This window comes from Elephas maximus, chromosome 20 (assembly GCF_024166365.1).
Source record: "Elephas maximus indicus isolate mEleMax1 chromosome 20, mEleMax1 primary haplotype, whole genome shotgun sequence".
NCBI classification, from domain to species: Eukaryota; Metazoa; Chordata; class Mammalia; order Proboscidea; family Elephantidae; genus Elephas; species Elephas maximus.
In genome coordinates, this window is record NC_064838.1 from 56,722,219 (window position 1) to 56,748,967 (window position 26,749).

At 59.5% G+C, this 26,749-nt stretch overlaps 1 protein-coding gene across 2 annotated transcripts in view; it reads left to right on the forward strand.

The window, feature by feature from the left end:
- STAB1 (stabilin 1) overlaps positions 1 to 26,749 on the forward strand; it is a 28,950-nt gene that overhangs the window by 1,249 nt on the left and 952 nt on the right. The window contains exons 2-64 of one of the 2 annotated variants that reach the window (XM_049862460.1): positions 3,274 to 3,410; positions 3,961 to 4,076; positions 4,300 to 4,385; positions 4,461 to 4,530; positions 4,898 to 4,993; positions 5,274 to 5,384; positions 5,624 to 5,823; positions 6,128 to 6,258; positions 6,363 to 6,490; positions 6,734 to 6,819; positions 7,021 to 7,155; positions 7,275 to 7,418; positions 7,613 to 7,675; positions 7,952 to 8,065; positions 8,171 to 8,224; positions 8,453 to 8,533; positions 8,987 to 9,145; positions 9,670 to 9,732; positions 9,981 to 10,076; positions 10,222 to 10,308; positions 12,317 to 12,428; positions 12,888 to 13,074; positions 13,188 to 13,281; positions 13,432 to 13,590; positions 14,672 to 14,767; positions 15,494 to 15,589; positions 15,747 to 15,794; positions 15,983 to 16,113; positions 16,295 to 16,406; positions 16,548 to 16,625; positions 16,708 to 16,806; positions 16,936 to 17,034; positions 17,185 to 17,316; positions 17,552 to 17,680; positions 17,865 to 17,921; positions 18,291 to 18,374; positions 18,929 to 19,124; positions 19,210 to 19,305; positions 19,394 to 19,439; positions 19,532 to 19,608; positions 19,826 to 19,951; positions 20,160 to 20,233; positions 20,388 to 20,462; positions 20,721 to 20,843; positions 21,098 to 21,145; positions 21,576 to 21,653; positions 21,764 to 21,910; positions 22,406 to 22,546; positions 22,651 to 22,710; positions 23,187 to 23,363; positions 23,447 to 23,533; positions 23,646 to 23,795; positions 23,889 to 23,942; positions 24,030 to 24,249; positions 24,659 to 24,808; positions 24,895 to 24,999; positions 25,157 to 25,264; positions 25,351 to 25,544; positions 25,649 to 25,793; positions 25,875 to 26,008; positions 26,097 to 26,262; positions 26,343 to 26,452; positions 26,549 to 26,668. In XM_049862460.1, the coding sequence (XP_049718417.1) occupies positions 3,274 to 3,410; positions 3,961 to 4,076; positions 4,300 to 4,385; positions 4,461 to 4,530; positions 4,898 to 4,993; positions 5,274 to 5,384; positions 5,624 to 5,823; positions 6,128 to 6,258; positions 6,363 to 6,490; positions 6,734 to 6,819; positions 7,021 to 7,155; positions 7,275 to 7,418; positions 7,613 to 7,675; positions 7,952 to 8,065; positions 8,171 to 8,224; positions 8,453 to 8,533; positions 8,987 to 9,145; positions 9,670 to 9,732; positions 9,981 to 10,076; positions 10,222 to 10,308; positions 12,317 to 12,428; positions 12,888 to 13,074; positions 13,188 to 13,281; positions 13,432 to 13,590; positions 14,672 to 14,767; positions 15,494 to 15,589; positions 15,747 to 15,794; positions 15,983 to 16,113; positions 16,295 to 16,406; positions 16,548 to 16,625; positions 16,708 to 16,806; positions 16,936 to 17,034; positions 17,185 to 17,316; positions 17,552 to 17,680; positions 17,865 to 17,921; positions 18,291 to 18,374; positions 18,929 to 19,124; positions 19,210 to 19,305; positions 19,394 to 19,439; positions 19,532 to 19,608; positions 19,826 to 19,951; positions 20,160 to 20,233; positions 20,388 to 20,462; positions 20,721 to 20,843; positions 21,098 to 21,145; positions 21,576 to 21,653; positions 21,764 to 21,910; positions 22,406 to 22,546; positions 22,651 to 22,710; positions 23,187 to 23,363; positions 23,447 to 23,533; positions 23,646 to 23,795; positions 23,889 to 23,942; positions 24,030 to 24,249; positions 24,659 to 24,808; positions 24,895 to 24,999; positions 25,157 to 25,264; positions 25,351 to 25,544; positions 25,649 to 25,793; positions 25,875 to 26,008; positions 26,097 to 26,262; positions 26,343 to 26,452; positions 26,549 to 26,668 (7,077 nt within the window). Of the gene's footprint in view, positions 1 to 3,273; positions 3,411 to 3,960; positions 4,077 to 4,299; positions 4,386 to 4,460; positions 4,531 to 4,897; positions 4,994 to 5,273; positions 5,385 to 5,623; positions 5,824 to 6,127; positions 6,259 to 6,362; positions 6,491 to 6,733; positions 6,820 to 7,020; positions 7,156 to 7,274; positions 7,419 to 7,612; positions 7,676 to 7,951; positions 8,066 to 8,170; positions 8,225 to 8,452; positions 8,534 to 8,986; positions 9,146 to 9,669; positions 9,733 to 9,980; positions 10,077 to 10,221; positions 10,309 to 12,316; positions 12,429 to 12,887; positions 13,075 to 13,187; positions 13,282 to 13,431; positions 13,591 to 14,671; positions 14,768 to 15,493; positions 15,590 to 15,746; positions 15,795 to 15,982; positions 16,114 to 16,294; positions 16,407 to 16,547; positions 16,626 to 16,707; positions 16,807 to 16,935; positions 17,035 to 17,184; positions 17,317 to 17,551; positions 17,681 to 17,864; positions 17,922 to 18,290; positions 18,375 to 18,928; positions 19,125 to 19,209; positions 19,306 to 19,393; positions 19,440 to 19,531; positions 19,609 to 19,825; positions 19,952 to 20,159; positions 20,234 to 20,387; positions 20,463 to 20,720; positions 20,844 to 21,097; positions 21,146 to 21,575; positions 21,654 to 21,763; positions 21,911 to 22,405; positions 22,547 to 22,650; positions 22,711 to 23,186; positions 23,364 to 23,446; positions 23,534 to 23,645; positions 23,796 to 23,888; positions 23,943 to 24,029; positions 24,250 to 24,658; positions 24,809 to 24,894; positions 25,000 to 25,156; positions 25,265 to 25,350; positions 25,545 to 25,648; positions 25,794 to 25,874; positions 26,009 to 26,096; positions 26,263 to 26,342; positions 26,669 to 26,749 lie in introns of both variants that reach the window. The other variant, XM_049862459.1, reaches the window with a different exon arrangement.

The following is a 26,749-nucleotide window of genomic DNA, read 5'->3' on the forward strand; positions in this document are numbered from 1 at the left end:
TATGGACAATGTGAGGGAATTTCAAAGGCCTGGCCACTTCCTCATGTTCTGGGACGATGGGGATGGGGGTCCATGAGGGGTCTCGGGCTGGGGTTTTTCACTTGTTGGTGACCTGAGGCTCTGACCACTCTCTAGCCTGCATTCTGGAGCTGTGGCTCAGCCAGTCTGGGCCAGGGAAGGCCTAGGGGTTCTTGTGGACGGGGATGCAGCAGTTCTGGCCTCATCCCTCCCACCCTCACAGTCACTCAGCCCTGCTCGCACCCAGTAGAGCATGAGACCCACTGCAACTATGAGGAAACTGAGACTGAAGGGGAAGAGATGTCCCCTGGGCCACACAGCTAGAAAGGGGCTATAGCAGAACTGGAAGACAATCGGACTCAGGCAGTAGAGGCAGAGAAGGCTTCCTGGAAGAGGGCATCTTAGACTCGTCCACTCAACAGCCTTGTACGGAGCACCTGTTCAGTGCTGTGCTTATGGTGGTGGGGCCTGTGCTCTCAGACCCACCCAGCCCCTCCCGCTCTGCTCTGGGCTGGCGGAAGCAGCTTGGGGATCCCTTTCTCTCCCAGGGGGGTTGCTTTGAAAGCCCTCAAGCTCAGCTTGGAAGGATTTCCTCTACCACCAGGCTCCACACTTCGGCCCTCTCAGTGTCCCCAAGTAGCGTCTCTGTGGGAAGCAATCAATACAAAATCAGTTCTGGGAATGGGGTGTAGGGATAGGCCAGCACCCACTCTGGCTCAAGCAGATCCCACAGGGAGAAGGGGATCTGGTTCAGCACCCGGGCTGTGGTACTGCCTCCCTTCACCCAGCAGGACCAACAGTGAACTGTGGGCTCAGGCTGCTAACAAATGCTCCTTGGCTAATAGGTGAGGCGGGACCTGGGTGTAACTGCCACGGGTGTGGCAGGGTTTGGGCTGCAGGCTTACCCAGCCATCTCCATTTCACACTCCCTGACAAACATCAACATCCTGTAAATGGGCATCCAGCTTTGTCCCGAGCTGTAACTCACCCGCTGTTTCATCAAACCTGAGCCTTATCCAGTAGTGACTTCACCGTAGCTCTGCCTGGCGGCCAGCTTTTGCCCTGAGCCAGCAGCTGCTCAGCCCTCGAGTTACCCAACTTCCTAGTTGCTCCCTGGCTCAGCAAAGACGGAGTCGCAGGGTGGGGAGTAAGACCGCAACATCCTAGCCCCATGTTTGGCACCGGAGCCACTCTGGGCAACTTCCCTGTTTGCTGACCGCAGAAGCATGAGCGGAAATCCCAAATCACAGTGCCAGAGAGGCCCTGGGTCCCGCATGCTTCCTGAAGAAAGGGCCTGGACACTATTTCTCCTTTTCCTTCATTTGAGAAGCCAGACATCTGTAATTGTTTTCTAAGAAAGAGATGTTCTGGGTCACTGCCTTTTTTCAAGTGTTCAGCATTTTTCAAGATGGGAACATCTTAGCTATGCTAGGCTGTGTCCCAGGCCCCCCAAAACCTCGCCTCCATCAAAATGTCCGTTTCCTCTGCCCTATTCTCTTGCTGTCACCACGACTTTAGATCCTGCCTCTCCAGGGTACAATGCTATAATTTACTGGGACTTCGTTGCTGTACAAGTGGTCCCGGTGGTGGACTTCTGGCCCTATGCAGCCCAGTGAGTGAAATTGTAGGGCCACATCATGGTGGCAGGCCTGACACTCTTACGTCTCCCATTGATGCTCATGGGACCCTCACCCACCAGAGGCTAATGCCTCCACCAACTCATCCCATTGTCCCCAAGTCCTATAGGTGCTACCTCTTGAATGTCTCTCCATCCATGCCTGCTGCCCAAGCCTCAGCCCAGGCTGCACTCGGGTCTCACCTCTAACAGCTCTTTCCCTGCCCCCATCTCCACCCTATTCTCCACCCTATTCTCCACGCAGCAGCCAGGTGGCCCACTTAAAACCCAAACCAAGTCGGAGCTGCCCCTAGCTCTGCCTTGCCCAGGCTGACGAGGCCTGCCATCCTGGCTGCCAGCCCCCTCCCAGCCTCTCCTCAGGCTGCTTTGTCTCCTCACATGGGGTCAGTTGCTCCTTCCCGCTCCAGGCCTTTGCTGTGGCTGCTCACTCTGCCGGAGCATTGCCCACGTCCACTCCCATGCAGCTGTCAGGCCCCAACTCAATCCTCACCTCCAGGGCGGACTATCTGATAAGCAAGGTAAGCACAGGCTTACTTGTGCTTACTTACTAATCTGTACTGAACAATTTCATGTTTTTGATGTGGCGAAGCCTGTGCTTACCTTGCTTACTGGGTCATTTGCCCCTGTCAGAGATTGTAAACTTGAAAAAGGCTTTGATTCTGTAGAAAGGTGCTGTGGGGTTGAGAGAGAGACAGATATCGGCCATACCTAGAAGCAGAACCTTTGATGAGGTAAAAAAAAAAAGTGAAATTGTTCACTGCAGATGATCTGGTAAGCAAGGTAACCACTGTGCTTACCTTGCCTGTTAGAGAATCCACCTCTGGTCACCTTCCCCAGGAAGCTGCCTAAGCCCCCAGCTGGGGCCTCTCAGTTCCCTAGGCTGCCAGCATCCCCCAGACCCCTGGGTCCCAGCCTGTGTGTGAGGGAGGCGGGCCAGACTTGGAGTCAGGGCTCAGGGGACCAGGCCTGCCTGTCCCCAACCCCTAAAGATAGTCCTGTGCATGTAAGCTCCACGTGCCAGGAGCAGATGGGGGAGGCAGCCTGTTGGCTGGGAGCCCGCGTTCCCTGCATGCCCAAAAATCCAGGATGGAATCGCTGTGTGCTCCCTCCAAACTGTCAGCCATGTCATTTATTGCTTATTTATTTGTAAATGAAAGCAGGGCAGAGCACTAGGCTGGGAGTCTGGAGCCATGGTTCTGGCCCCTGATTCCCATCACTGGGTGGCTGAGGCAGGGCCACCATGCTGGGCTTCAGTTCCTCACCTGAAATGGGCAGAGATGGAGAAAATGGCTGAATTCCCTTCATTTCAGAAGATACAGACTCAGGCTGCTGGGCAGGCTTAAGGGCCGTGGGCAGAGGGATGTGGGCAGGGAAGGTGTCCGTGGGCAAAGAAAGGCACGTGGCCCTGGGCATAGGGACAGAGCTGCAAAAACTCACAACAGGGAGTGTTCCCCCCAGCCTCTCAGGGCTGTCCCTGTCCTCACTGCATCCCCATTGAACAGATGGGAAACTGAGGCCCGGGGAGGGGTGCAAGGACTTGCCAAGACCAGGACAGAGTCAGGCCAGAGCACAGAGTCCAGCCATTCACTCAGGCTCTCCGTGCCCCAACTCCGGTCCAGGTGCGGTCCAAACGCTGCGACACAAAGACCAAGTTTGTCACGCATACCCCCTGCACCCCATGTGTCGTTGTCAAGAGGCGGGTGTGTCCCCCAGGCTGGTTCCGGCAGTTCCCTGAAAAGATATCACAGGACTGCAGGTACAGACCCCCAGCCCCCGTCCTTACTCGCATCCAGGAGCATCCTGGAAGGTGGCAGGGGGCAGGGAGAGCCCCGACAGGTCTGAGGGTGAGGGCAAGGACTCGCTTATCCCCATGTCTGAGGGTCCTGCCTAGGTGCCCTACAGTGGGGCAGGATAGGCAAAGGGGAAAGGGTTGGAGGGCAGAGGGCAAGGTGGTGTTTACTGAGCACCTAATATGAGCCAGGTAACCCTGGTGGCACAGTGGTTAAGAGCTCGGCTGCTAACCAAAAGGTCGGCATTTAGAATCCACCAGGCGCTCCTTGGAAACCCTTTGGGGCAGTTTTACTCCGTCCTTTAGGGCTGCTATGAGTTGGAATCGACTCGATAGCAATGGGTTGTTTGTTTTTTATTTGTTAATACGTGCCAGTCCCTGTGCTTGGCTCTGGGAGAGAGAGAGGAGGCAGAGAGAGGGGAGATGGGGTAAGCACTGGACTCCAGTGTGGGGTGGCCAGGGTGGGGACTGCAGGGTAGGAGCTCCTGACATCACCCTGCCCACCCTCTGTCCCCAGCTACGAGGTGCAGCTGGGGGACACCTTGCTGCCCATGAGCGGCTGCAGCCTGGATTGCTGGAAGGAAGTGGTACAGAAGGCCTGCTGCCCCGGCTACTGGGGATCTGAGTGCTACGGTACAGGGGAGAGAGGGTGGGGTGCCCCAGTCCCCGGCTGCAGGCGCTGCCTGTGTGCTCTTCCACGTGTTCATTTAATGAACATTTACTGAGAGCTCCAAGTCTTGGCCGCCTGGCTCTGGCTCCCCTGGGGAAGGGACTGAGTCTGGGGCTGGTCAGAGCTGGGGGGGTCAGGGGTGAGTCCAGCGTTCTGGGGGTGGAGCTGAGTTCTGGAAGTCCACAGAGTGCCCTGGGGGTGCTGAGACCCCATGCAATGGCCGTGGGACCTGCCTGGATGGCATGACCAGGAATGGGACCTGTGTGTGCCAGGTAAGATCTGGGCGGGTGTGGGATGGAGTGGGGGAGGTGGAGGGGCCACGCTGACTTGGCGTGTCCCCCTGCCAGGAAAACTTCAGCGGCTCAGCCTGTCAGGAATGCCGAGATCCCAGCCGGTTTGGGCCTGACTGCCAGTCCGGTGAGGGTTTGGGGGGCAGGAGAGCAGGGCCAGCATTCACCAGAGGCCTCTGGAGACCCAGCCCCTGTTTGTCCTCTTCAGCCTCCCTCTCAGACCCTTCGCCCCACCCTTTTCCCTCCAGGGACACACACTGCTTCATCTCACCTCCAGGCTCTTACACATGCTATTCTCCTTGGGGCGTTTCTCCGGGAAGCCCTCCCTGAACCATGAGCTAGGCCATGTGCTCCCCCTGGGCTCCTACAGCCCCTCTACCCTCGGGGTTGTCCTGTCAAGGTTGAGTTCTGGGAGTGCCTAGGGCAGGGACCTGGTGTCCCTGAGTGTTCCAGAGTGAGGCTGGGGTCCCCCCATCACTGTGTGTACCTCCCAGTGTGCAGCTGCGTGCATGGTGTGTGTAGCCGTGGACCGCGTGGGGATGGGAGCTGCCTGTGCTTTGCTGGATACACCGGCCCCCGCTGTGACCAAGGTGAGAGGTGGTCCTCGGTGGCCAGAGCAGGGAGGCAGGCTGGTGAAGGACGAGGCCTGAGCTCCAGCAGAACCTCTGCCTGCAGCCTGATCTCTTTCTAAGGAGAGGCACGCAGCTGGTCATGAGGGAGGGGAATCATCCAGGACCTCCACAAATCAGAGGCCCAGAGAGGGCAAGGCCCTGGCCAAAGTCACCCAGCAAATCAGGCCACACCTTTGCCCTCACGCTCCTCCCCAGCCTGGGGCTCTGGCCATTTTGGGGCTCTCTCCTCTCTGCCCAGAGCTGCCAGTCTGCCAGGCCCTGAGTTGCCCCAAGAACTCCCAGTGCTCTGCAGAGGATCCCACTTGCCACTGCCTGCCTGGCCACACCCAGCAGGGCAGCGAGTGCCGAGGTGAGACTGTGACCTGGAGGTCAGGGACCCAGCTCGGGGTGGACCGGCATTGGGAGGACGTGTTTTTAATCCAGCAAGTGCAATCTGGCCATTCACAGGGATGGAGAACTGTCCCCATAGCTCACCCTCAAGGCCCACCACTTGCTTACTCTCCTTTTGGGCCACCCTGGTGGAAGCAGTGCAGGAAACAGGACCCCTGGTGTCTGGCTCACTTGGACTCTTGCTCTCTGTCCTGGCAGCCCCTGACCCCTGCCGGCCACCATCACCCTGCGCCCCATCAGCACTGTGTTCGGTGAGCCCCACAGGGAAGGCACAGTGTCGCTGCAGAGAGGGCTACCACGGTGACGGGATGGTGTGTCTGCCCCAGGACCTGTGTACTGCCAATAACGGTGGCTGCCCCAGCAACTCCACTTTGTGCATGTACCAGTGGCCAGGCAAGGTGAGCCAGGGCCTGGCTAGGCCCACCCACGGCCCACCTGTGCACGGCCTACCCGCCCACAGCTCACCCATCCACTGTCACCCTCCCCAAGGTCCACCCGACCAGTTACCCTCCCACGCTGGCTGCAGGACCCCGGCAAATCACAGGTCCCCTCGAAACTCACCTGCTCCATTTGTGAAATGGGGAGAGGATGAGAACCCTGTTCTTGGAGGGCAGTTGTGGGGGTCGAGTAGGGCTCTGCCAGTAGGGCGACGCCACGTGTTCTCATGTACATGATGTTACCCTCCTGTGCCTGGCGGTCCAGGTCTCCTGCTCGTGTAAGCCCGGCCTGGTCAGCATCAGCCACAATGCCTCTGCCGGCTGTGTCGCCCTCTGCTTCCCCCACTCCTGTGACCGGTCAGCCACCTGCCAGGTGACCCCCGATGGGAAGATCAGGTGCACACAGGGGCTTTGGGGGCACTGGGGGTAATAAGGGAGGGCGGGCAGGGGACAGGGGTAGGGCAGGACCCCTGCCTTGACAGCTCTCGATGTGCCCTCAGCTGTGTGTGCAAGGAGGGCGAGGTGGGGGATGGGCGCGCCTGCTACGGGCACCTGCTCCACGAGGTGCGGAAGTCCAGCCAAGTGGGCCTGGTGTTCCTGCGTCTGAGAGCAGCCGTCGACATGCTGGGTGTGTGTCACCGACGGGGGCGGGGGGAGCACTCTGCTGAGGCTTCTGTTCTGCCCAAGGGCTGTGGCAGCAGAGAGCAGGCTGTAGGGGGCGCATGATCGGGTGGGGGCTGGCCACCCCTAGATCCAGGCCTGAGGCCCTGTCTCCCCTAGACCTAGACCCCACCTCCCCCACATCTAGGACTGAGGGTCTTCCCAGGCTCTCCCCCAGCTCCTGTCTGACGTACCCTTTCCCTGTCCCCAGACCAGGGCTGCCGGGAGCTCCTCACCACGTCAGGCCCATTCACCGTGCTTGTGCCATCTGTTGTCTCCTTCTCCAAGAGTGTGAACGTGAGCCCACCCCATCCTGGAGCTGTCCCTGCCCTTGCCTCTTCCCCGGGACCCTGGACCTGGCTTCCATGCTCTGAGGGAGCCCCAGGCCACACTCTGGGGATCGAGGCCTGGGGGGCGCCCTGTCCCCTCCATTGCCTTGGTAGGGGCGGCAGGCATGGAGAGGCCCACCCTGGCTCACTCAGCACCCTGGCCCTGCAGGAGTCCGTTGCCCAGCAGCTCTGCAGACAGCATGTCATCGCAGGCCAGCACGTGCTGGAGGAGGGGGGCCCACAGACACGCAGGTGGTGGACGCTAGCCGGGCAGCTCATCACTGTCACCTTCAACAGCTTCGTGGTAAGGGAGAGGACCTCAGCCTGGGGACCAAGGAGTCACAGACAGGCGATGCAGCCCTGGCAAAGGTGTGGAGGTGGAAGGAGGTGTGTGGGGTCTGAGGCAGTCATCTTCTGCCTCAGCGCAAATACACCTACACATACGAAGACCAGCCCCAGAAGACACTCAGCATCCAGAGGCCCAACTACCCAGCTGCCAACGGTGTCTTCCACGTGGTCACCACCCTGCGGTTGGAGCCCCCCTCAGGGGTCCCTGGGGACCCCAAGGTGAACTGGCACTCTCCCCTCATCCCAGACTCTCCCCACGTCTCACCCTGGGCCCCTGGGTGACTTTTGACCCCTGTAGAGTTCAGGGGAGGAGGCGGGGGCAGTACTGCGCAAGGCTGGAGCTGGGCTACTCCCCCCAGGGCTGACATAGCCTCCCCCTTCCCTGGGGCCCTTATGCTCATCCCTTCCTGCAGAGAACTATCGGCAGGATCCTCGCCTCCACCGAGGCTTTCAGCCGCTTTGAGACCATCCTGGAGGTGAGTTAAAGGAGGCTGCTGAGCCAGAGTACCTCATTCATCAGAATCTGCCCCATGGTGATCTGGGCTCTGGAGTACACCGGGCCTTTGTCCGTGCCCCAGCCTAGAACCTGCTTAGCACAATGCTGAGGTTCTGCAATAGCAGGGACCCATTGCTGGTGTCTCCCACTTCCTTTGGGTGGGAGTTCCCTGCGGGCCGAGGGCAGCAGGGCCTAGGCGGGGCTCAGAGGTGGAGGCTGGCCTCAGCACCCCCTGAGCTGCCCTCCACCACCACAGAACTGTGGGCTGCCCTCCATCCTGGATGGGCCTGGGCCCTTCACAGTCTTTGTCCCAAGCAACGAGGCTGTGGACAACTTGCGTGACGGCCGCCTCATCTACCTCTTCACAGATGTAAGCTCAGTGGGGCGGAGGAGCTGGGGTGGACTGGTGGGGTCACCAGGGTCTCCACCCTCCCTCACCAGGCCTCCAGGAGCCAAGCCCTCTCTCTCCTGCCAGGGTCTCTCCAAACTGCAGGAGTTGGTGAGGTACCACATCTATAACCACGGCCAGGTGAGCTCCTGCTCCGGAGGTAGCCGGCTGGCACCTGCTGCCAGGCTGTTTGGGAGCTTGTGAATCTGTCTTCCCAGGGGCCTCTTCTTCTCCCTGTCACCTCTACCCTCCCCAGAGGAGAACAGCCCCAGGACCAAAGGGGTAGTTGTCAATCACTCAGGCAGGACTGGGCAGGGCTTCAAGGTGTGGCCAATGCCCAGCTCAAGGCCACCCTCTCGCCCACCCCAGATGACCACTGAGAAGCTCATCTCCAAGGGTAGGGTACTCACCATGGCAAACCAGGTCCTGGCCGTGAACATCTCTGAGGAGGTGAGGTTCCATGAGGATTGGTAATGAATGGGCAGGTGGAGGGGCTAGGGACAACTGGCCAGTTGTTCAGCCTCTTTTGTTCTGCCTGTGTGTCCCATGCCCTGTGTGAGCAGAACACTATGCTAGGCCCTGGTGGGGGTCATGTGGGGGGCAGGCATAGTCAAATCCTTATGGCGGGGCCCAGTGGGGTGGGAGGGCTCCCAGGAGGAGGAGGGTGCGTCACATGGTGGGAACTGCATGGGAAGGGAATGGAGCTGGGGTGGAATTGTTGGCCAGAGCAGGGGTCACCTACTTGGGGAGCGGGGAGGGGGCAGGCACAGCAGGGGGAGGGGACAGATGCAGTGGGTGGAGCCGCTCTGACCTGAGTTGTGAGGTGGAGCACAGGGCAGTGAGGGTGGGCTGGGTCTGGCAGGCCTGGGGCTGGGTGGGTGGTACAGTGGGTCTCTGCTGCAGGGACGCATCCTGCTGGGACCTCAGGGGGTCCCGCTGCGGCAAGTGGATGTGCTGGCTGCCAATGGTGTGATCCATGTGCTGGAGGGCATCCTGCTCCCCCCGACCATACTGCCCATCCTGCCCAAGCACTGCCATGAGGAGCAGTACAAGATAGTGTTGGTGAGTGGGGCTTGGCCGCACGGCACAGCCAGGGCCTTTCACTCCCAGACCCACATGGGCTTCCGGAGGTGACCATCTTCCCAGAAGCCGAGGGAGGGGCACCTTTTTCTAAGTCTCCTTAACTCAGCGACTGGGCTAACAGGGGCTCTGGGCCCGCCCGAAAACCCACAGGCATCTCCTGGGCCCCCCACATCCAGCCCTGACCAGTCCAATTGATTCTACCTCGAAATTACTCTTGCAGCTTCCACCCCTCTGTCCCTAGACTCCCTGCCAAGGCCTATGAATCACCTATGATTTACCCACTCACCCCTGGACCTGGTTTTCTAATGCTCCCCCTTTCCTGCCATGGCCTCAGACACTGTGCTCTTTCCAACCTCAGGGTCCCTGCCCCAACTGCTCCCTCTGCTGGAATGCCATCATTGGCCTTCCCAGGGTTGGGCCTTCTCAGGTCTCTAATCAATGTCAGTTTCTTAGGGTTTGCTGGTTGAATAAACGACTAACCCCTCTTTCTCCTCCCCACCCAGGGCTCCTGTGTGGACTGCCAAGCCCTGAACACCAGTGCATGCCCCCCCAACAGCATGGAGCTGGTGAGCACCCTTGGCCCAGCCCTCAGGGCTCCCTGACTCTCAACTGCCCAGCAAGGTTTCCGCCCTCAGTCTGGGCGGGAGAAGGGGCCAAGAGGCTAGGAGAAGCCTGAAGGCTCAGGACTTCTCAGACCCACTGCTGGTGGGAGTGCTGGACCCAGAGGGCTGAGGCCCCTTGGCCAGGGCTGCCTGGTGAAGAGGGTGGGCCCAGTGCCTACTCCTGCTGACAGCCTGGCACGACCCACCCCCAGGACATCTTCCCCAAGGAGTGTATCTACATTCATGATCCTACTGGGCTCAACGTCCTGAAGAGAGGCTGTGCCCGCCACTGCAACCAGACCATCATAGTGAGCTCTGGGCATGGGGCACCAATCACAGGGTGATAGGGGCTTGGAGGAGCCTCACCCACCCCTTGCTCTGAGATGGGAGCAGAAGCAGCCCAGGCAGTGGGGGTGGTGTGGCCCATCCTCTAACATGGTCTGTCTCTTACAGAAGCCTGGCTGCTGCAAAGGGTTTTTTGGTCCTGACTGTGCACAGTGTCCTGGGGGTTTCTCCAACCCCTGCTATGGCAAAGGCAACGTGAGTGCTGTCCTTTCTTGGGGTGATGTGTGAGGGAGACAGGGGCTCCTTGCTGAGTTGGCTGGCCAGTGGCTGTGTGTTTGAGCCAAGCCTGCCTCTCTCTGGTCTTGGGTTCCTCATATCTAGGCAATGGAAGCTGGACCAAGTTACTTCCAATATTTTAGTCAGAAATAATTAGATAGAAATGAATAGACACTTCACCAAAGAAGACATTCAAGAGGCCAACAGACACATGAGGAAAGGCTCACGATCTCTAGCCATTAGAGAAATGCAAATCAAAACCATTGCTGGCACGAATCAATAAAACAGGAAATAACAAATGTTGGAGAGGCTGTGGGGAGATTGGAAGTCTTATGCACTGGTGGTGGGAATGCAAAATGATACAACCATTTTGGAAAACTATATGGCGCTAGAAATAGAAATACCATATGATCCAGCAATCTCACTCCTAGGAATATATCCTAGAGAAATAAGAGTCATCACACAGACGGACATATGCACACCCGTATTCACTGCACCATTGTTCACCATAGCAAAAAGATGGAAACAATCTAGATGTCCATCAACAGAAGAATGGATAAAAACACTGTCATACATACACACAATGGAGTATTACACAATGACAAAGAACAACGTGAATCTGTGAAGTATCTCACAACATGGGTGAATCTGGAGGGCATTTTGCTGAGTGAAATAAGTCAATCACAAAAGGACAAATATTGTATGAGACCACTACTGAAAATACTCATGAAAGTGTTTACATACAAAAAGAAACAGTCTTTGATGGTTACGAGGGAGGGGATGGAAAAACACTTATTAGACGATAGATAAGTGTAAACTTTGGTGAAGGGTAAGACAGTACACAATAGTGGCAAAGCTAGTACAGCCTGTACAAGGCAAGGTCACGGTAGCTCCATAGACACATCCAAACTCCCGTGGGATGGAGTTGCTGGGCTGGGGGCTGTGGGGACCATGGTCTCAGGGAACATCTAGCTCAATTGGCATAACATAGTTTATAAAGTATATGTTCTACGTTCTACTTTGGTGAGTAGCGTCTGGGGTCTTAAAAGCCTGTGAGCGGCCATCTAGGATACTTCACTGGTCTCACCCCTTTGGGAGCAAGGAAGAATGAAGAAAACTAAAGATACAAGGGAAAGATTGGTCCAAAGGACCAATGGACCACAACTACCAAAACCTCCACCAGACTGAGTCCAGTATAACAAGATGGTGCTTGGCTACCACCACTGACTGCTCTGACAGGGATTACAATAGGGGGTCCCAGACAGAGCTGGAGAAAAATGTAGAACAAAATTCTAACTGAAAAAGAAAGACCAGACTTGCTGACCTGTCAGAGACTGTGGAAACACTGAGAGTATGGCCCCCGACACCCTTTCAGCTCAGTAATGAGATAACGCCTGAGGTTCACACTTCAGCCAAAGATTGAACAGACCCATGGAACAAAACAAGGCTAAAGGGGTGCACCAGCCCTGCGTCAGAGACTGGATGGCAGGAGGGAGCAGGAAGGCTGGTAATAGGGAAGCCAGGTTTGAGAAGAAAGAATGTTGACATGTTGTGGGGTTAGTAACCAATGCCATGGAACAGTGTGTGTACTAACTGGCGAGAAACTAGTTTGTTCTGTAAACCTTCATCTAAAGTATGATAAAAAAGAAAGAATTAGATTTTTGCATCTATTTTCACAAAGGCTATTTGTTTGTAATTTTCTTTTGCATTCTGTTTTTGCCACTTCGTGATATCAGGATACTTTAGCACCTGGCTATGGAAGGAAGGACACAGGAGTTATGTGTTTTTAGGTTGAGCAGAAATCACCCATGAGGCCTCCAGGGCCAGGTGCCTTTTAGGATCTGGTTCTTTGGCAGCGTCAGTAATTTTGAAAGTCCCTTCCAGGTTGAGGTCTTGGGGAGTACAGCAGCTCAGAGATATCCTTTTGGGGGAGGGATGTGGAGAGTGCCTTCTCCATGACTGACCCTCTCTCCTGCCCACCCCACAGTGTAGCGATGGGGTCCGGGGCAACGGGGCCTGCCTCTGCTTCCCAGACTACAAGGGCATTGCCTGCCACATCTGCTCCGACCCAAAGAAACATGGAGACCAGTGCCAGGAAGGTGGGTGTTCCCAGCCCAGGCTGCCTCCTGGAGAGAAACAGAGTCTACTTGGAGAGGGGGCTGGGGCTCCCAAGAAGAGGAACAGGGCCCCAGGAGGAAGGGCGAAGGCCAGAGGGAATGGAGGAAGATTTGGAAACAGAAATAGCTGTTTCCTTCACCCATGCCAGGAAAAGGACCATGACTTAATCTAAAGCATGCAAGATTTAGGTCAGACACACAGAAGAACTTCCTGATGATGCTGCAAGGGCAAGGCAGCTAGAGTAAAGTGAATGAAAGCACAGGATATAACCCCTCACATTTCCTCAGCCTGCCCACCAGGTCTGGGATAACCTTTGATTTTGTGACCCTAAACTCATTTCTATATTGGCTACTCCATTCCCAGCCTCCCTCAAACCCATCCTGGCTCCCAGCCAGCCCTGCCCCCTGCCTCAATTTCTCTGCTCTGTCTCCTTTCTACAGACTGTGGCTGTGTCCATGGACTGTGTGACAACCGTCCAGGCAGTGGGGGTGTATGCCAGCGTGGCACGTGTGCCCCTGGCTTCAGTGGCCGCTTCTGCAACGAGTCCTTAGGGGACTGTGGGCCCACGGGCCTGGCCCAGCACTGCCACCAGCATGCCCGCTGCGTCAGCCAAGAGGGTGTTGCCAGGTGAGGACCCACGCTTGGGCCCTTCCTCTTTCTCTTTGTCCCCATCCATGACCTTGCCCAGCCTCTAGCCTCTCCTAGAGGCTCACTGGAGTCCCTGCCCTACCCCACCCTAGGTGTCTCTGCCTTGATGGCTTTGAGGGCGATGGCTTCTCCTGTACATCCAGCAACCCCTGTTCTCACACAAACCGTGGTGGCTGCTCAGAGAATGTCAGTCTTGTTGCCCACTCCTTGAAGCCCTGCCCCAGGGGCTCTCCTGGACCCAGAGTTTGGGGGAGGGTGGGAGGTCTGGGAGATGGAACTCCCTTCTCTCTGCCAGTGGCCCTGAGCTCCTGAGTCATTTGTCTGTGTCTCCCCCAGGCCGAGTGTGTCCCCGGAGCCCCAGGTGCCCACAGCTGCAAGTGTCACAAAGGCTGGAGCGGGGACGGCCGGGTCTGTGTGGCCATCGATGAGTGTGAGCTGGATGCTCGAGGTGGCTGCCATGCTGATGCCCTCTGCAGCTATGTGGGTCCCGGGCAGGTAAGGTGGGAAGGCCCAGGATGGCAGAGAGGGCTGCGGATCTGAATTCTGGAGGCTGTGTTCCCACCCCACTGGACTTCAGGAACATACACTCCAAGGACTTCAGTTCAGGATCTTGAGCCTCAGACACAATCTTGGATTTGTCTATTCACCCGCTCCTCTGTTCCCCATGTGTTACCACGCACAGGTTACATGCTGGTGCTGCTCTAGACTTAGGGAATGCAGTACTGAGCAGAGCAGGGAGAGGCCCTGCCTGGAGGGAGTGACACCCCCTAATCTCTAACCTCGTGGAAATCCAGCTCTGGAACTCTGGAATCTCAGAATCTAGTCACAGAATCTTAGACCCTGGGGCCTTCCATGTGGTGAACCCGCGGGCTGGCAGGCATTAAAAATATCTAATATCCTGATTGGGAGGCCAGCCTGGCTGGCCCAGGGCTGTGCAGGCTCCCAGGGGGCTCCCTGTCCTTCCAACCCCTCTTGGGGCATTAGCAGTGAGAGCTCAGGCATGGCAGCTGGAGCCTCTGAACCCCATTAGGAGCTTAAAATCCCGAACCCGAGGACTTGAATGGGTAGGTTTAGACAGTCCCCAACCTGCCATCAGGGGCAAGTGAGAGCTGCGGTGGGGTTGTGGGGCTCACAGGTCCCTCGCCCAGCAGTGTAGACAAGCCCGAGAGTACTCTGGCATTTAGCAGGGGGGATCAGAGAAAGCTACCAAGGTGGCAGGGGTGGAGGTGAGATCAGAGCTGCCATTCCTGGGGCTGGCGTTGGCAGACGCCTGCCCGCTCACCACAAGCTGCTGACCTGGGCAGCCCAGGCAGGGAAGCCGCCCATGCCATGCCTAGCCTGAGCAGAGAGGCACCGAATCCCCATGGATGCTTCCCTGCTGGTGTCACCACTTCCCCTACTGATCCCAAGAGCCAGTCTCCTCTCAGGGCCTCAGTCTCCCCACCTGGAAGTGGCTCTCAAGGGTGGGACTGGGAGGAACTCCTCTGGGGCCTGGGCAGGCCTCCTGGGGGCAGTGCCCAGGAGAGCCGAGGGGCAGAGCAGGTGAGATGAGCCCTCTGCTGCTCCATTTGTCCAGAGCCGGTGCACCTGCAAGCTGGGCTTCGCCGGGGATGGCTACCTGTGCAGCCCCATTGACCCCTGCCGGGTAGGCAATGGTGGCTGCCATGACCTGGTGAGGAGCTGAAGGAGCTGGGAGCCCTGGGGAATGTATCTAGGGTGGGCCTAGGCTGCAGATCTCTCTGGGTGTCTCTGTCTTCTGTCAAGATGGGGATCTTTCTAAACCCAAATCCATCCATGCCACTCCCTTGTCCATAAGATAAAACCTTCACTCTCCCTTACTTTGGCCACAGGGCCTGCAAGCCCCACCAACACCCAGCCCAGCCTCTTCTCTCCACTGCCCACCCCACCCTTTGCCCCACCCAACATTTCCCACCCCCCCGCCAGGCCCGTTGGAGCTCCTTGCTGACCCTCGACCTTTCTCTGCCCTAACACCCCCCCACACCTCTCCTTAATTCTCACATTCTCGAGAAGGCCTCCCATCTTACAGCTTTGTTCTGGCTAGCTCCTTGTTCTCAGCCCAGTCTCCCCGGAGCATCAGCCCCCCAGGTGGGCCAGTGCCTGCTGGGTATCCCACAATCCTCCTGCCCCATCTGTCCTGATGCCGTAGGGTAACTCCCGCATCAGATGCTCAATGACCTTGGAGAGCAGGGTCAGGCACACCAAAGGACCCCAGAAATTCAGACCGGGTGGGTTGGGGATGAGTGGTGGGGGATAGGTGCCTGGGCAGGCAGATGGGGGGGGGTGGAAGACAAGGGTGAACAGTAAGATGGAGGATGGGTGGGGCTGGCCTTATGGGTGCTGAATGGAGGGCCGTGTCTCTTTGCCCCACCCCCCCCAGGCCACCTGCCGGGCAGTAGGGGGAGGTCAGCGGGTCTGCACTTGCCCCCTTGGCTATGGGGGTGACGGCTTCAGCTGCTATGGAGACATCTTGAGGGTAAGTGGTGCCCAGGCTCAATTCCGTTCTCTATGCTTGGGGAGGCATCCTCTCCTGTACCTCAGTTAGGAAAGGGGCAGTGCTCAGGACCCTGGGTGGGGAGGAGAGCTTGGAGTCGCCCCTAGACCCGTGACCTCAGCTATTTCCCTCCCCTTAGGAGCTGGAAGCAAATGCTCACTTCTCCGTCTTCTCCCAGTGGATCAAGGTAGAACAGGGCAGAATGCTGGGGTTGGGGACTCAAATTCAGGAGGCATCCCTGGATGCAGGGAGCCACATAACATCTCCCAGAGTTGGAGGTGGGAGGCAGGCCTGGAGACTGGGAGCAGGGGATCTCAAGATGGTGGCTGCATTCATCACATCTCCTGTCTGTCCCCTGCACACTGTGGCTCCCAGAACGCCAGCATCACCCTTCCTGCCGACAGCCGCATCACAGCCTTGGTGCCTTCTAAGTCTGCCATCCGAGGCTTGAGCGCCGAGGACCGGGCCTTCTGGCTGCACCCAAGGATGCTGCCGCAGCTGGTCAGGTAAAACAGCCAGGGGAACGGGGCAGAGGGGGCTTCCTAGCAGGACCAGCCTCTCCCCAGAGGGGCAGGAGACTTGGGTCCTCAGCCTGGCTTGTGACTACCTGCTTGGGGTGGGCCCAGCCCTGGGGTCTCTGTAGATTGCACTAACCTGGTTCTATAACCCCCTAAAATGCCCCTGCAGGGTCCATTTTCTCCAGGGTGCCTACTCTGAGGAGGAGCTGGCCAGGCTGGATGGGCAGGATGTGGCTACCCTGAGCCCCACCACACGCTGGGAGATTCACAACATTAGTGGGGTATGTGGGGAGCTCTGGGCGAAGAGCAGGGCCAGGCAGGGTGGCACCAGTGGGTGCCCGCATGCCAGCAGCCTCTCCGTTGGTGCTACACCCACATGTAAATAGACCACCTGTGGCTAAGCTCCACCTGCTGCTTTCTAGAGGGTCTGGGTGCAGAACGCCAGTGTGGATGTGGCTGACCTCCTTGCTACCAACGGCGTCCTGCACACCCTCAGCCAGGTATGGAGAGGAGTGCGCACAGGGAGCCTTCTGTAGCCGAGAGGCGGCGGCTCACTCACCAGCCCCCACGCTTCCCCCCCAGGTCTTACTGCCTCCACGTGGGGATGTGCTGCAGAGCCAGGGGTTGCTGCAACAGCTGGGCTCCGAGCCAGCCTTCAGCCTCTTCCAGGAGCTGCTGCAGGTACGAGAGGCCAGGTGGGGGCATCTGGTCAAGGGTACTCTCCCCCAGGTCTGGAAGGAGCTGGCTGGCTCCCAGGGTCAGGACTGAGTGCAGCTATGCCCATCCCTGACCCTTGCCTCCGACAACTAGCGCCACAGCCTGGTGCCCCAGATTGAGGCCGCCCCTGCCTATACCATCTTCGTGCCCACAAATCGATCGCTGGAGGCCCAGGGCAACAGCAGCAGCCTGGTGAGGCCTCGGGCAGCCAGGGGGAAGGGTGATGGTGGGGAGTGTGAGCCTCCCATCCCAGGCCAAAGCAGCTCAATGATGGAAGGTGTTGTCCAGGGTGCTCAGTAGTCCCAGGGCCCCCTGAGCTGTCTCCTTCCCCCCTCCCCCCAGGACGTGGACATAGTGAGACACCACGTGGTCCTGGGTGAGGCACTGTCCATGGAAGACCTGAGGAGAGGGGGACACCGCAACTCCCTTCTGGGTCCTGCCCACTGGCTGGTCTTCTACAACCACAGTGGCCAGGTTTGGAGGGACAAGGAGACCCCAACCCAGAGACCTTGCTTCTAGAGACCTCTTCCCCCACCCAGGAGCCTCCGACATCTGCTCCAGGGGACCTGCCAATCTTGGGAGCCCCCATCCCTGGAGATACCCTCTAGCCCTAGAGTGCCTTTCTAGCCTTGTAGCCTCTGGGTGATGATGGTGGTGGTGGGGTGGGACGTGGGGGACACTCAACCTCCTCTCCCCCACCCCACCCCAGCCTGAGGTGAACCACGTGCCGCTGGAAGGCCCCATCCTGGAAGCCCCAGGCCGCTCACTGTTCGGCCTGTCTGGCGTCCTGAAGGTGGGCTCAAGCCGCTGCCTGCACAGTCATGCCGAGGCCCTGCGGGTGAGGAGCTGGGGCTGGGGCTGGAGGAGGGCAGTGTGGGGAGTTAAGAGCTAGAAGCTGCTTGCTGGCCTGGCTGGAGGGTACAGGGTGCTTGGTCAGGGGTAGAAGCACTCTGAGGGGAAAGAGGGTGGGTTTGGGGCCCTCATTCCTGGGCCACCTGACACTCTGCTCTCCCTGCCCCCAGGAGAAATGCATCAACTGCACCCGGAAATTCCGCTGCACCCACGGCTACCAGCTGCAGGTGAGGCTGGGCTTAGCTCAGCGCCTGCCTCCTTCTCCTGTTTCCCAGGTGTCCAATCCCCCAGGCCTACTCTGCTCAGCCCATGCCTGGGGAACTGAGGAACGGTGTGGGCTGAGGACATCCCTGGTAGAGGCCAGGAGGCCTGGGCCCAGGTCTGCTCAGACTTGTGACCCAACACTGACCCCTTGGACCAAGCTGGGACCCTGCCTGTCTCCCCCTCAACTGGTTTGTCTTGGACCCTCCTCGAGACTCTGCCATCCTTCTAGTTGGTCCCATCCACTCTGATGCTTGTAGTCCGTCTGTTTCCCCATGCCCTGCCTTGCCCCTGCCCCAACCATTGGCTGACCCTCCTGCTCATCCCCTTCCCAGGACACCCCAAGGAAGAGCTGTCTCTACCGCTCTGGCTTATCCTTCTCCCAGGGCTGTTCTTACACGTGCGCCAAGAAGATTGAGGTTTGCCCTGAAGCCCCACAACCCTTCCAAGTGTTTGGCCGAACAGAAGGAGGTGGGAGTAGGGGCCCAGGGCAGAAGCCTCATTTCAAGGGCAGAGGCAGGGTTGGGGTTAGAGTGAGGCCAGTGAGGCAAGTGCCAGAGGTAGAGGAGCAGGTACAGAGGTTTGAGGCCAGAGGGGCTAGTGCCTGTCCCTGTGTCCACACCTAGGGGCTGAGGAGAGGGAGAAAGGGGCTCAGCCTAAAGCCGGCACCATTAACCCAGCCCGAGAGGCAGCAGCTGGGTCCCAGACTCAGCTCTGCCCCTCACTGTGGGATCTGGGCTCTGCCCGTCGCTGTCTGAGCCTCAGTTTCCTCACCCCTGCCATGGGAAGGGTCATAGAAAGCAATCTCCATGGCCCTTCCCTCTCTGAATATCTACAAGCCCCTGGGTCTGGGGTTCCAGCTTGCTTAGATCTATAGCTTTGTGGTCCTGAGGTGGCCACCCCTCCTCCCTGTTCTCTCTACCCCCTGATGTTCAATCCTGGCCTGTGCTGGAGCCTGCCCCGTCCCCTGCAGGTGCCTGACTGTTGCCCTGGCTTCTTTGGCACACTGTGTGAGCCGTGCCCGGGGGGCCTGGGCGGTGTGTGCTCGGGCCATGGGCAGTGCCAGGACAGGCTCCTAGGCAGCGGGGAGTGTCGCTGCCAGGAGGGCTTCCATGGAACAGCCTGTGAGATGTGTGAGCTGGGCCGCTACGGGTCCAACTGTGCTGGAGGTGAGGCCTGGGACGAGGTCTGACTGGGAGAGGGGCAGGAAAGGGGCACTGGGGTAATTCCTGTCCCTTCTTGTTCCACTCCCAGTGTGTGACTGCGCCCATGGGCTGTGCCAGGAGGGGCTGAATGGAGACGGAAGCTGTGTCTGTAATGTAGGCTGGCAGGGCCTCCGCTGTGACCAGAGTGAGTGGGCCTCACGGGGGAGGGGGCAGTGACTCCTGGGGAGGCAGCTCCTGGGTCCTAATGACCAGAACCATCTTCCTACCCCTAGAAATCACCAGCCCTCAGTGTCCAAAGAAATGTGACCCCAATGCCAAGTGAGTTAGCCCAGGTGGGTGAATGGAGGGGGAGTGGCGGGATCATGGCAGGCCTGGGCAGGCGTAGGCTGAGCTGCTGCCATCCCTCCCAGCTGCATTCAGAACTTGGCTGGAGCCCCTGCCTGTGTCTGCGCTGCAGGATACTCGGGCAATGGCACCCACTGTTCAGGTCCAGTCACATGGATGCCCTAGGCCCCTCCCTAAAGCCCTGGGGTAGCTGTCCCCACAGACTGTCGCTGATCCCTTGAGGTCCCAGTCTCTATCGCTGTCCCAGCTCTGGTTCTGCCCCTCTCTGGCCTTTTCCTTTCTCCCACTTCTTCCTCCTCTGCTCCCACCCCACCCCTGTGCCTGCTCCTCATGGTTCTCCGGGGTCCATCTACCCCCAGAAGTGGACCCCTGTGCCCATGACCACGGGGGCTGCTCCCTCCATGCCAACTGCACCAAGGTGGCACCTGGACAGCGGACATGCACCTGCCAGGAAGGCTATACGGGCGATGGAGAGCTGTGTGAGGGTGAGGCTGAGACCCCCAACCTGATGTGTGGGGGGCTGGAGGTCTGGCTTCAGTGATCCGAGTCTGACTAGGAAGGGCTCAGTGCACACAGGGGTGTGGGGACTGAGGGCACTGAGAGAGTGGGGAATGAGCCCTTGGATGTTCAGATGGGCAGATGAATGGAGGAGGCACCGAGGGTCACCCCTCATCCCAGGGTCTTTTCCCTCAGAGGCTAACAGCTGTCTCATCCGCCATGGGGGCTGCCACATTCATGCCGAGTGCATCCCCACCGGCTCCCAGCAGGTCAGTGGGGCAGGGCTGGCCACTGGTGTTGTGCCATCCACCATAGGGTAGGGCCTCCCCTTAGACCAGGCCTGGGGGAGGGAGTGCCCTTTCTGTCTTGGGCACTGGCCAGCCCTTGCCCCCAGCAGCCCTACTTATCAGGTTTTGGGGACAGGTCTCCTGCAGCTGCCGCGAGGGTTACAGCGGAGATGGCGTCCGGACCTGTGAGCCCCTGGACCCCTGCTCCCAGGTCAGGCCCCCAGCCCCATCTCATTCCATGAGGGAAAAGGACTGAGGCAGAAAATAGCCCTCCTCACCCACTGCAGGTCCTAAGGGCCTCTGAAGAGTGGGCCAACCTCCCCAAAAGCTCCAGTCTGGCTGATCTGTAGGAAATGGGGCCCTGGGGGGTTGGGCAGGCACCTGCATACCCCCTTTCCCAGGGCTGGGGGTGCGGGGTGGATAGAGTCCTGGGAACCACTGATGCCTCCCTCTCCTGTCCCTGCCTCAGCACAATGGAGGCTGTAGCCCCTACGCAGTGTGCAAAAGCACGGGGGATGGTCAGAGGACATGTACCTGTGATGCGGCCCACACCGTGGGTGATGGGTTCACCTGCCGTGCCCGAGTTGGCCTGGTAATGATGACCAAGTCTGACCTCTTACCCAACCTTCACTATGCCTGACCCCTGACTCCACCTGGGCCTGACCTTAGCTATGACCCATGAAACTAATCCTGACCCCAGCTCAGACCCCCTCCATCTCCTGGCTTTCCTTTCTTTATCTCTGCCTTGGCCAGCAGACCTTGGGCTGAAGGTCTGGAATAGGCACCAGGCCCTGAATGGGGGCCACCCAAAATCTGAGCTGATCCTTGCTGCCCCCCTCTCCCCAGGAGCTCCTCCGGGACAAGCATGCTTCATTCTTCACCCTCCACCTCCTGGTGAGTGCTTGGCCCACGTCAACTCCCTCTGTCCAGCCCAGGCCTGTGTGACTTGCAGGCCTGCCCCTCTCTGGGCCTTTCTGGGTCAGGAGGTTGGCTGGGTTGGCCTCTCAGAGACCAGGTCTTTCTTGGAAGATCCGTGGAAGCCTCAAGTTGGTCCCAGGTTGCTTCCCTTCCACTCGAGCTGTGTCCTCCCCTCATCCAGGATTGAGGCTGCCTGGTGGCACAGTGGTTAAAGCACCCCACTGCTAACTGAAAGGTTGGCAGTTTAAACCCATCGGCTGCTCCAAGGGAGAAAGCCGTGGCAGTCTGCTTCTGTAAAGATTATAGCCTTGGATAATCCTATGGGGGCAGTTCTACTGGGTCCTATATGAGTCGGAACGGACTCGACGGCAACGGGTTGGGTTTGGTCTGGGTTCGGTTCATCCAGGAGCACAAGGAGCTCAAGGGCGACGGGCCATTCACAATCTTCGTGCCGCACTCGGACCTAATGACCAACCTGACGCTGGTAACACCCCCGGAGCGAGGCTGGGCGGGACGGGCACTCCGGGGGTGGGCACTGCGTGGGCAGAGGCGGCAGTCAGGAGCTGCCCACTCCCCTCACGACTCCCACTCCAGGATGAGCTGGCCCGGATTCGCGCACACCGCCAGCTCGTCTTCCGCTACCACGTGGTCGGCTGCCGGCAGCTAGGAAGCCAGGAGCTGCTGGACACCGAGTACGTCACGGCGCTGTCCGGGCACTCGCTGCGCTTCAGCGAGAGGGAGGTGAGCCCGGCCCCTCCCCGCGATTCCGACTGGGACCCACCCCTGGGCCCAGGACTCAGCCCCTTCAAGTCCCGCCCCTGCGTGTGTGTGCCCCGCACCGTCCCCAGCCCCGCACTTGAGCCCCTTCACCTCCCCCGGGCCGGGCCGGGAGTCCTTCACCAAGAGGGAGATGAGTCCTACCCGGTCCACTCCCACAGTCTGGGCCGCGCTCCTTGCTTTGCCCTGGGCTGAGTACCTGCCACTGCTAAGCAGTTCGGAGAGAGTGGGAGCGCCACCCTCTGCCTTGAGTCTGCCCGGGGCGCCCGGGCAGTCCACTTGGCCACGCCCTTCGCTCTGGGCCGGGCCATCCCTCCGAGCCCTGACTGGCTGTGCTCCGAGACCCGCCCACCGCCCCAAGACTTCCCTCAACGCGGGCTCCGCCCGGCCTCAGACCCCGCCCACAGCTCCCGGGCATCCCACCAATCGGCTTCATTTAGCCCTGGGCCCCGCCCCCAGGGCATCATGTACATCAATGACTTCGCGCGCATCGTGAGCAGCGACCACCAGGCGGTGAACGGCGTCCTGCACTTCATTGACCGTGTCCTGCTGCCGCCCGATGCGCTACACTGGGAGCCTGACCCTGCCCCAACCCCACAGGTAAAGACTTGGGTATGGACTAGAGGCTGGGAGGCGGGCGGCCCGAGGCCTGGATCCCCCTCTCTCCCCACTGGACCTCGTTGGTCATGGGTACCTTTCCTCAGAGAAACGTCACCGCCGCTGCCGAGAGCTTCGGTTACAAGATCTTCAGTGGCCTCGTGACGGTACTGCCCCGTGTGTGTGTCTGTCAGTGTGTGCATATGAACACGTGTAAGTGTGTGTATGAGGTGTCTGTCCGTGTTGTACGAGCGTGTATGCTCACCTGTTGGTGCACACCATTCTGTGTCTGTGTGCAAACTCATCCCCTGCATGACCACGTCCCTGTGCACTTCCGTGTGCACAGGCCACATCTATGTGCACGAGCCTCCCAGTGTGAGCACCTTGTGTGTTTATGTATGCCCACATACCTGACAATAGCTTGCACTGTCAAGGGGAGTGCAAGTCTATGTGTGCAAGCCCATGTCTGCACCTGTGTGTCTGCCGGGGATGGCTACAGCTGAGCTGAGTGTGTTCGGTGGGAACTCCCAAGTCCCTGGAGCACCTATTAGCCCCTTCCTGGTCTGTGCTGCCCACCCGCCTGCCTCCGCCCGCCAGTCTCTGGCTAGGTTGTGACTGCTACACCTCTGCCCCATCCCACTAGGTGGCTGGCCTCCTGCCTTTGCTTCGAGATGTGTCCCATAGACCCTTCACAATGCTGTGGCCCACAGACTCCGCCCTGCGAGCCCTGCCCCCTGAGCGCCAGGATTGGCTGTACCATGAGGCTCATCGTGACAAGCTGGCAGCCATTCTGCGGGGCCATGTGATCCACAATGTCGAGGTAAGTGCACTTGCAGACCTTGGTCCCCACCGCCTGGAGCCCAGCCTGCCTGCCCAGTTCCAACTGTGGCTCCATCTGCTCAGGCTTTGGCATCTGACCTGCCCAATCTGGGCCCACTCCGCACCATGCATGGGACCCCCATCTCCTTCTCCTGCAGCCGCACCCGACCCGTGAGTCTAGGGAGAGGGCTACGATGAGGGCAGTGGGAGGCAGGGGCCCTGGCTGTGAGGGTCAGGTGTGCATTTGTGACCCCCCCATGCGCCCCACATCCTCCCCCTGCAGGGTGAACTCATGGTGGGTGAGGATGATGCCCGCATTGTGCAGCGGCACCTGCCCTTTGAGGGTGGCCTGGCCTATGGCATTGACCAGCTGCTGGAGCCACCAGGCCTTGGTGCCCGCTGTGACAGCTTTGAGACCCGGCTAATGCAAAAGGTGAGGGAGGCCCTAGGCTGCAGGTAGATTAGAGAATTCAGCCCACTTGTCCTGTCCATCCAACCTCACTGTGTGGGCCTTTATTCCATCCAGGCCTGCAGCATCTGTGGGCTGGAGCCACCTTGTCCTCAGGGCTGGAAAGAGCAGGTGAGGGGATGGGGGGCTGGAGGGGGCTGGGCAGGACCTAGGATCCCCAAGCTCTGACTATCTGCAGCCTGACTCTTCTCGGCCCAGGGCAGCCCCGAGGCCTGCTGGCACTTCTACACAAAGTTCCGGCCACACTCTTCACTGCGCCCCTGGGCGCAGAGCAGCCTCTGGGGGCGGTCCAGCCTCTGGGGGCGGCCCAGCCTCTGGGGCCATTCCCAGGGCCTGGGCAGAGGCTGCCGCCGAAACTGTATCACTACCACCTGGAAGCCCAGTTGTTGCTCCGGTCACTATGGCAGTGAGTGCCGAGGTAAGTGTCATGAGGTCGCGGACACTACTGACAGACTCCTCTGGCTGCTAAGGTAGCCAAAGCCACAGCTCTGGCCACTGTCCCTGAGAAAGGCTCTTGGGGTGGTCAAGGGCTGGGGCAGGTCTAGGGGGCCAGCGGATTTTACCGGGAGGGGTGCTTTAAGAGGTGGTAGGTGCATACACGGTGCAGGACTTGGTGGGGCGCGCTGGAGTGGGGGGTCCTGAATGCTTTTCAGAGTGAGGGAGCTTAGAGGGTTCTCTCAGCAGGGTGGGGACTTGGGTGGATTGGTGTTTCTGGACTGCCTTGGGCACCACTGGGTGGAGGATGGATGGCATGGCTGGGAGTGTGTGGGAGCCCTGATGACAGCCAGCTCCTGGCCCCACCCTGACACCCCCATCCCATGCCCCAGCATGCCCCGGGGGCCCTAGCAACCCCTGTAGTAACCATGGCGTGTGCTTGGATGGCATGAGCGGCAGCGGGCAGTGCAGGTGCCACTCGGGCTTCGCTGGGACAGCGTGTGAACTCTGTGCCCCAGGTGCCTTTGGGCCCCACTGCCAAGGTGAGCTGTCCCTGCCCCACCCTGCCCTCTGATTCCCTCGGCCTCATCGTCTACCAGCCTCAATCTTCCCCTGCTTCTCTCCCCAGCCTGCCGCTGCACCTCCCATGGCCATTGTGATGAGGGCCTTGGGGGCTCTGGCACCTGCTTCTGTGATGAGGGCTGGACTGGGCCCCACTGTGAGGTGCAGCTGGGTGAGTGGCCCTCGGCATGTGCCCACCCTGCACACCTGCACACCCCAGTGCATGCCCTGACCGTAGGCTCAGATGGAGACACCGAGGGTGGGAGAGAGGGGGAGGCCAGGAGGGCAGCTCCTGATCTGGCTGTCTGGGGCTGGGCGTCGGGGGACAGAGTTGCAGCCTGTGTGCACCCCACCCTGCGCTCCCCAGGCCATGTGCCGTGTGGGCAACAGCTGTGAGTGCAGCCTGGGCTATGAAGGGGACGGCCACGTGTGCACAGGTAAGCAGGTGGATGGGGACATGGGGGTGAGAGTGCCCCCATTCTCCCTGGGTCACCTGGTCCAACTACTCCCTCCCTGCCCCCAGTGGTAGACCTGTGCCAGGTTGGGCGTGGCGGCTGCAGTGAGCATGCCAACTGCAGCCAGGTGGGCACAGTGGTCATCTGCACCTGCCTGCCCGACTATGAGGGTGATGGCTGGATCTGCCAGGCCCGAAACCCCTGCGAAGACGGGCACCGTGGGGGCTGCAGCGAGCATGCTGACTGCCTCAGCACTGGTCCGGTGAGCAGGCAGGGAAGCCCAGCAGCCAGGGTGCGGTGCGGGGAGTGCGTGCAGCCCCACTCCCCAGGCCCTGAAGGGCACTCATCCACTCTCCCCTCCCACAGAACACACGGCGCTGTGAGTGCCACGCTGGCTTCGTGGGTGATGGGCTGCAGTGTCTGGAGGAGCCCGAGCCACCTGTGGACCGCTGCCTGGGCCAGCCTCGGCCTTGTCATGCAGATGCCGTGTGTACTGACCTGCACTTCCAGGGTGTGCACCCCTGTCCGTTCCCTGTGCCTCTGCGTTCCCCTCTGTGTCTCCTAGCTGATCATGCACTCCTCTCCTACGCAGAGAAACGGGCTGGGGTCTTCCACCTCCAGGCCACCAGCGGCCCTTATGGCCTGACTTTCTCAGAGGCCAAGGCAGCGTGTGAGGCCCAGGGAGCTGTTCTGGCTTCTCTCCCTCAGCTCTCTGCTGCCCAGCAGGTGCGTGGGGCCTGGGAGTTTGGAGCTGAACCTGTGGGGGCCCTTGGAATTGGGTCCTGCATCTCAGCATCCCCTCCTGCCCTTGCAGCTGGGCTTCCACATGTGTCTTGTGGGCTGGCTGGCCAATGGGTCGGCTGCCTACCCCGTCGTTTTCCGTGCGGCAGACTGCGGGGATGGCCAGGTGGGCATAGTCAGCCTGGGCACCCGTCAGAACTTTTCGGAGCGCTGGGATGCCTATTGCTACCGCATACAAGGTGCATCCACCCCACTGTGCCCCTCTCCAGCTCTGCCCCTCTCACCAATCCATTGACTCACTGACCTGCCTTTTCCGCAGATGTGGAATGCCAGTGCCGCGACGGCTTTGTGGGCGATGGGACCAGCATGTGCAACGGGAAGCTGCTCGATGTACTGGCTGCCACTGCCAACTTCTCTACTTTCTATGAGGTGTTCAGGGGCCCAGCCTTGGGCCACGGGGCTGATGGGGTAGCTGGATTCCTGGGGAGGGAGCCTACCCTCATTCCTGCCTTCCCACCCTCCCAGATGCTGTTGGACTATGCCAATGCCACCCAGAGAGGTCTTGACTTCCTGGACTTCCTGGATGACGAGCTCACCTACAAGACACTCTTTGTCCCTGTCAACGAAGGCTTTGTGGACAACATAGTACCAGGGGGCATGGGCAGAGCAGGGCTGGGGTCTGCTCCCTCTGACTGGCCCAGGCCAACAGGCCTTGCTTTGCCCACA